Source organism: Solanum tuberosum, unplaced genomic scaffold (genome assembly GCF_000226075.1).
Source record: "Solanum tuberosum cultivar DM 1-3 516 R44 unplaced genomic scaffold, SolTub_3.0 scf00013, whole genome shotgun sequence".
NCBI lineage: Eukaryota > Viridiplantae > Streptophyta > Magnoliopsida > Solanales > Solanaceae > Solanum > Solanum tuberosum.
In genome coordinates, this window is record NW_006238940.1 from 2,423,939 (window position 1) to 2,431,170 (window position 7,232).

A 7,232-nucleotide genomic window follows, 5' to 3' on the forward strand; every position below is an offset into this window, starting at 1 on the left:
CTGAGGACCTGGTTCGTTTCTACTATTATAAGAACCTGTTCCTTGTCCAACAGGCTTGAAGTCTCTTCCTCTGGAATTGAAGTTATTGTTTCCTCTTCTTTGAGAGTAGTTTCCTCTTCCCCTTCCCCTTTGGGCAGAGAATGCCATGTTATGATTTTGTTGGGGCACTTCTTATTCATCCTCCCTCATATCAAAACCCCTGAGAGCATTAACAAATTGATTAAGAGTAGGATATGGTGCCTTACCTATCATGACAGTCTTCAAGGTCTTGTACTTAAGACCCAGACCTACAGAAAAATTAATCACTTTGCTATCTTCATCTACAAGCTTGTGAATGGCTGCAAGGCCATTACATATGCCATTGAATTCCTTAATATATTCATCAATTGTTTTGGTTCCTAGTTTCACACTTTGTCGTTGTTGTTTGAGCTGGAACGCCTTATCTTTTGTTTCTTGAAGATAAGCTTCTTCCAAGCATTCCCACATCTTCTTGGCAGTTGAGCAACCTATTCTTCTGTCAAGGTGCCTGAGATCCAACTCCTTAGAAACACATCATTTTCCTCCCATTCATCAACAATGGTGTTGTCTTTTGCACCCTTCTCGCCTGCTACAACTTTCTCAATAGTATGTTAAGTGGAACAGGTACTTAAGGGTTGTTCTGTGATGAGGTAGGTTAATATCATCACTTGAATCAACTGAGACATTTATGTCCTCTATATAAGATAGCTCGTTGGCTTAAGTTTAATGGAGCAGGACGAAATAAGATGATGAAGTGAAGAGGTCGAAAGAGTGTTGGTAGAAGGGGCAATTGTGGTTGTTTTGGTTTTGATCTAATACATTAAAGAGCGGAAAAACTTTATTACTCTGATACCATGTAGAAATCTCATGTAAGTATGGAGAAATCAAGGATTGTATTGATAAAAATAATGTTGAGTTACAATGCTCCTTATATAGGTTAATAGTCTTATTCTAGTTGTACTAGGAATCCTACTACAACACAAATATAGTATTTACCTGAGTACTAGTCGACTCCTACACTATATAGTAGCTTAATCGTACATAACTTAGGATTTAGTAGTCTAGTCCTAGTATGACTCTAACTCTAACTCGTCAGCCAACTTCAATGGACTTGTTCCATCAGGCTTCAGGCTTCCTTCAACAGAAAATACTTACTATTACTATTGATAGCTAAAATCCAAGCTTGCAAGAAGATCCACATCATAATGTTAATGATCCACAGTAAGAGGAGGCGGAATCCTTTGTTCAACCAAAGTGGGAACATAGCTCAGAATGGAAAAGGTTTGATAGAAAGAAGCGAGGAGGTGAAATTAGGAAAGGAAGAGAGCGAGGCGTTTTGTGGGAACCCTATTTTCTAGGGATATGTTTAAGGGATGGGAATCTGATGGGTTGGACTTCTATGCCTTTGTGTTTTTTTTCTTTTTTTTCATAGTATCGTTTATTGGATTTGGGCATTAGGCCCAAATTAGTCTTGTAATTTCTTACTTTCCCTCTTTAATAAAAAGCTCGGCCAAAATTTGACCAAAACAAATATGACTTTTCTATAAGGTTATGACTTTTAAGAAGGGTTATATAAGAATGCTGATCTGTGAGAGCGCCACATAGGCGGACCTAGAATTCTCTTTTAGTATATATAAAGATTTGTTGTATTGCCGTGTGGCCTCGTCTTCTCTATTTCTATCATTGAAGACTTATGAAATTCTAATAGTAAGTCCACCAACACCGTTACCCTAGGTCTGCTTTTATAAATCGTGGCCATGTCCAATTGTCCATATGTAATGATTTGCCCAACAAAATCTTCTATTAATATGAATCATGTTAGTACATGTTTGGCTCTGAAAAAAAACAATTTGAAGTACCTTTAATACCGCATTGTGATGGAATTATCTTTGTCAATTCATTCAATTCTGGACATCTATACGAAAATTTTCATATTACTGCATATTATAAGTTCTCAATATCATCCAAACATGCAACTTCTGTCTCTGTCGCGACTTGAGTACTGATCCTCCATTGATCAAGATTATTGGTTTTATGGAACAAGATTGATTAGTCTTGTTTTTAGTACTGATGATGCATTCAAAATATGTTTAGATAATTGGCAAGTTAAATTGTTCAATATGAACATCCCCGAGGGCATGAACGAATAAATATCAGTGAATATCATTGTCCTGAAATACATTTCGAAAATCACTCACGCTAGCCAAAGCTTTGACACTCAACTTTCAAATATAATTAATAGTTTTAGAGATACAAATGCACTTTTTATCTAACACCTTAGTGTTTTGCAAAAATACAGCTACAATAAGAGCAAAATATAACAAGAGGAACACAATAAACCCAAATGTATCTGTCTCCATGCTGGAAAATGCAGTATATGGTCTTAACACCAAATTAAAGTTCATCCTGCAAAACCAGAAGAGCAACTGATGTCACCAAAGGTGTAAGGCACAATAATTCATCTACCAAACCTTAATTATGTTCATCATTTGTTTCAGTAACCTCTGATTTTAAGTAAACTATATTAACATTATAAGTTGTATTGAATATGACTGCAAATTTCAATATTGCTGTAAATCTGCCATTTGTACTTGCGACATAACTAACCAAGGAATCTATCCGTTTAAGAGGATCAACCTTTCAGACAGAAGCCATAAATAGAGTGGTGATATTCATCAAAGTTTAGAACCACATTACGTCTTAAGAAAAAGAATTTCAACTCCATAACAATTTCAAAATATCTTTTTAGAATGAATTAACCATCTTTTGAGACTTTCAATTAGTACACATCTATTGAGACTGCCAGTTAGCCAATGTGAATGCCAGTCATGTAAAGACAATAAGACGTCAACAGAATAAGTCGGGGTGGAATAAGTGGGGAGAGAAGAAAAAGAAGTATGAGCTTACATGATCGTCATCCATATAATCATGGTGATAGCGCTGGAGAAAAGTGTTAAATCAATAATTAGATATTACAATATCATAACAATGTGAAGCAAAAATGTATCAAATTTTGGGAGGAAACTACTGTAAAACGCATATTCAAAAATATGAATATATGAGAATACTAACCCTCTTGTATCTGTCCCGGTGTCTGTCCCTACCCCTTTCTCGTCTCCTCCGCTCACCTTCCTCTCTTGATCTTTGAGCTTCCTAAGAATTTCCAATCATTTTAGAACTTATGCATCAGCAAAAGAAGGTTAGGTAGAATGTTAGTGATAAGCAAGAACTGTTACCTCTTCCTCTTTTGCTTTTCTCACTTTCTCTGCCTCTTCAAAAGCCTCCTTTTCAGCCTAACAAAATGTTTTAAGAAATTCTTTAAGTACTACCAGAGAAATCAAGCTACAAATTACTAGTAAAGGATAGAGGATCAAGTACAGACCTCCCTATGGGAAAACACTTCCTGAATCACTTGGTTTGCATAATCTGGATCATCGCCAATCAGAATGTTATCAAAAATAGAACCAGCCTTTACCTGCACTCCAACATATTACAATCCACTTTTTACTATATATATTACAAAAATGCTGAGTAGGCTAGTCAGAAAAGACGACATTGCCGAAGAAAAAGATAGTAGACGACATTGCCTAAGAATAAGATAGTCACCTGCCAAACTTCAATACCAACATATTTGATTGGCTTCAGCACGTAGAGATCAGGATCATCTTCAAATTCTGAAAACAAAGAGAAAGATCAGGTTTTGTTTTCCGATTTTCTCCTAAAACTTCATAGCAGTGTCACGTGCAGTATGATATGATAGCAAACATTCATTACCTGGATTGTCAATCCAGGGGATCTTCCATTTCCCTTTATAATTGGGGTTCTTAATTTTCTGCATCATAAAAATAAATTTTTAGATATTCCAGTTCTAACTTAAACCATTCATTCTTAATAACTAACCATTGAAAAAGATTTTTGCATCATACCTTCCTTTTCCATGCACCCCGGTATGCTGGATTAGGTACTTTGGGTGCCTTCCACATACCATCATCTTCGTCATCCCAGTTAATAGGCTGATCAAAGAAAACAATTTTTTTGATATTTAATATATATATCCTATGAAAAAGCTATATATAAAAAAAAATTGATACTTGTAAAGGTAGATGAAAAAGCCTTTCTATAATGACCATATGACCGAAAAGGAACTCATAGAACCTCAGTCACAATGCAGGTGATGAACATGGTTTCCATCAATTATGTTCCAGTTGCAAACTAACCTTTTTAGCTTTCCGGTCCGGAATCTCTCTCGGAATAGAATCATATCCCTGGAGTAAAAAGATCCAAATAAGCCATAATCCAAGGCAAATTGATAAAACCTACAGAAACCTAAACGCATACATTATAAATTACCTCAGGTTTGTCATCATTTGGATCTTCTATATATTCCCTATCATCCCAGTCAGTAGGCTATAAAGCAAGGAAAACAAGTGCGGGGTAAAACACCATAGAAGAACCAAAATCTTAACAAAGTAGTAAAGGGATGGAAGGCAGTTAGGTATTCCTGAGTTTCCCAAAATCACCTAACCTCCAGATAGTATACCTTTTTTGCATTTACAGCCTTAATTTTGCGGGGAGGAAGTATGTCCCAGTCTGTGTACATACTTCCAGAATCTCTTTCTCGACCATCAATCCAGATGCTGTATGATGCATCAGGTCTAAGAATGAATGTGTAGAAATGTGTTAATTTGTCTGTTTCACATTCTAATTCCTTCTTGATGGGGTAATTCTGGCCTTGGTAGGAAAGTATAACATGAAGTTTCTTCGTCTGTGTACCACATATATCTGGTCCAAACATAAAACTGCAGCAACACAAAAGATTTGCAAATTTAGATCAGGAAAATAGTTGCAGCTGTCCCCTCTGACATATAAGGAAATTAATTCATCAACCTCACACTACTTTTCGTCTTTAATTATTTTTAGTAACTTATCAATAACTCTTAGAACTAAGATATTCAGTGTACAAATTCCACTCATGCATATTATGATGAACAAGATATGTGTACCCAACGGGCGATCGTAAGCTAATCAGGTCCATAGGTAACACAGCCAGAAAAACAAAGTGTTGCGCTGCTAAGGGGTAGTGCTAAGTCACAACATCCTTCATAGGGAAGGGAAAAAACATGCCTATGTCAATCAAAATATCTCCAGATTATGGGATGTCTTAAAGGGAGAACAATGGAATTTCAGATTCTGAACATAACAAGAAATGACCTGTATGGGGTGTCTCCCCCGAATTTCTTCTGATTGACATATCCAGAGAGAAGCTTTATGTAACCTCCTCCACATTCAATATCTTGCTCAAACTTTATAGAATACTGTACAACCAGTGTTGTGTTTTTATTGCTAAATTCCGGTATCTTTGCAGAGAGAGCAAAATGTTTGGCATCACTTGTTGTCTGAAGACCTGCAAAATCATTATTATCTTAAATTTGTGACTCAACTCTTCAACCAACAGAAGAACATGACTGGTGGTTGAGTATGAGAGATCATAAAATAAAGAGACAACTTCATTATTTTAGCTTCGACAACAAAAAATTATTACTTCATCAAAAAAATAAAAAGAAATTTAGATAAATGAATCTAAGCTCTTGAAGAGTTTTGAGATGCAAACAGAAAAGTTTTGTGAAGTTTCTTGTCCTGTCTCAAACAACAAAGATTTATTCATTTAAGCCTTCACATTTTTACTTGATTGGTCAAATTCGATAGTCCTATGTATTTTTTATGTATCAATTACCAGAAATAATCTAAATATTGTAAATTTATAGTGTTTTAGTTTTAGATAATTAGAACAGGAAAGAGTAAAACAGCAGCATTACTTCTGAAGAATCATATTGTGATAGCAACACCTCCTCAAGAGACTTCGCAATTAGCATATTTAGACACTTAGGTCACTAGTTCGAGAACTAAGTAGAGAAGGGTAGAGATACGGGCCCATTATCTGCGAGTTTCGAAGGCTGTGGTTGGTCCTAAGTGTTTACCCCAAACATATACAAAATCAATCATGAAAGAAGTATTGAAAACATGCCTGAACTTGATGCAAATTATTAGTTTTGTCTGTGAGCTAGCTATTGACAGCCTTAAAAACACCCTCTACTTGACTAACCAAACTTAGATACACCCGATCTGCCTGCTTTATACACCTCACACCAGACGACTTCAGTGTTTTATTTATGGATAGAGCAAGGAGGAAAAGGAGCAGAAGCAATAAAGGTAGCATTTGAAAGCATATATATTAGGAAGATAAGAAGAGAGATGAAAGAAACCTCTGTCATCAGGATCACCAGGCCAGTTGCCGGCTGTGTGCTTAAATGTGCCTGCTTTTCCTTCACTGCTTTTCCACTCAGACTTCACCCATCTGTTCCGCCAACCATCTTTTCACAAAAACAGAAAATGTCTTTTATTCGATAACATATTTAAGCTTTTTTCTAAAGAATCAATAATAAGTTGAAGAATAAATTATTCCATGAAACACAAATCACAAGCTTAAACAGTTGAACAATTCCAATATAATATACAACTTCAATTGGTAGACAAATTATCTATCTGCTTACCATCAAACCGTTCTTCAAAGAAGGTCTCACATACTGAACAAGTGACAAGTGTAAAAAGTAGCAAAACTACTAGACAACCCATTTGCTTCCCTTAAAAACTTTGGGCTAGCTAGGCCTACTTATATAGAAACTTTGTTTGCAATTAGACCTTGACGTTTATATAAATTACGCTAATAACCAAGTCGTTACTCTTCTGTTATCTTAATAACATCTCCTCCAATCAAAATTGTCTTTCTACGTTGCTTTGTCCAATGGAATTGCTTCTACTAGTGGGAAGTGGGAACTCATTTTTTGACAACTTCCAATCTTTTTGTGGAAATTGCAATACTCAAATTATGGTGGGCCCATATTTTTAAAAAATTGTATTACTCAAATAATCAAAATGTAATCACCCTTAAGGTTGTTGTTTATTTCGTTTATTGGTGTAATTTACATAAATTCCATAGTGGTAAGAACTAATTATATTATTTCTCCTCTTTTTCATATTACAAAAATGTCTTAAAATTTATGAATTTTAAATACAACACTGGACTTCCTGATACATCAAATGTATCCGAGATAGGAGAGATGTATCAGAGAGGGGATATGACATCCGGATACATAGGAGAGATGTATTCGAGAGGGGATATAGAAGTGATGTATGAGATTTTACAAATAAATGTG

General features: G+C 35.4%; 1 protein-coding gene across 1 annotated transcript; it reads right to left on the reverse strand.

The window, feature by feature from the left end:
- Positions 1-2,129: 2,129 nt before the first annotated feature.
- LOC102606145 (calreticulin-3-like) lies at positions 2,130-6,679 on the reverse strand. The gene is made up of 14 exons (XM_006339981.2): positions 6,570-6,679; positions 6,282-6,389; positions 5,230-5,422; positions 4,559-4,817; positions 4,369-4,425; positions 4,236-4,283; positions 3,945-4,031; positions 3,793-3,850; positions 3,625-3,692; positions 3,401-3,493; positions 3,255-3,311; positions 3,091-3,171; positions 2,926-2,958; positions 2,130-2,424 (listed from the first exon to the last, which is right to left on the reverse strand). The coding sequence occupies exons 1-14, from the start codon at positions 6,649-6,651 to the stop codon at positions 2,413-2,415; spliced, it is 1,236 nt and encodes a 411-aa protein (XP_006340043.1). The 5' UTR covers positions 6,652-6,679; the 3' UTR covers positions 2,130-2,412.
- Positions 6,680-7,232: the final 553 nt, after the last annotated feature.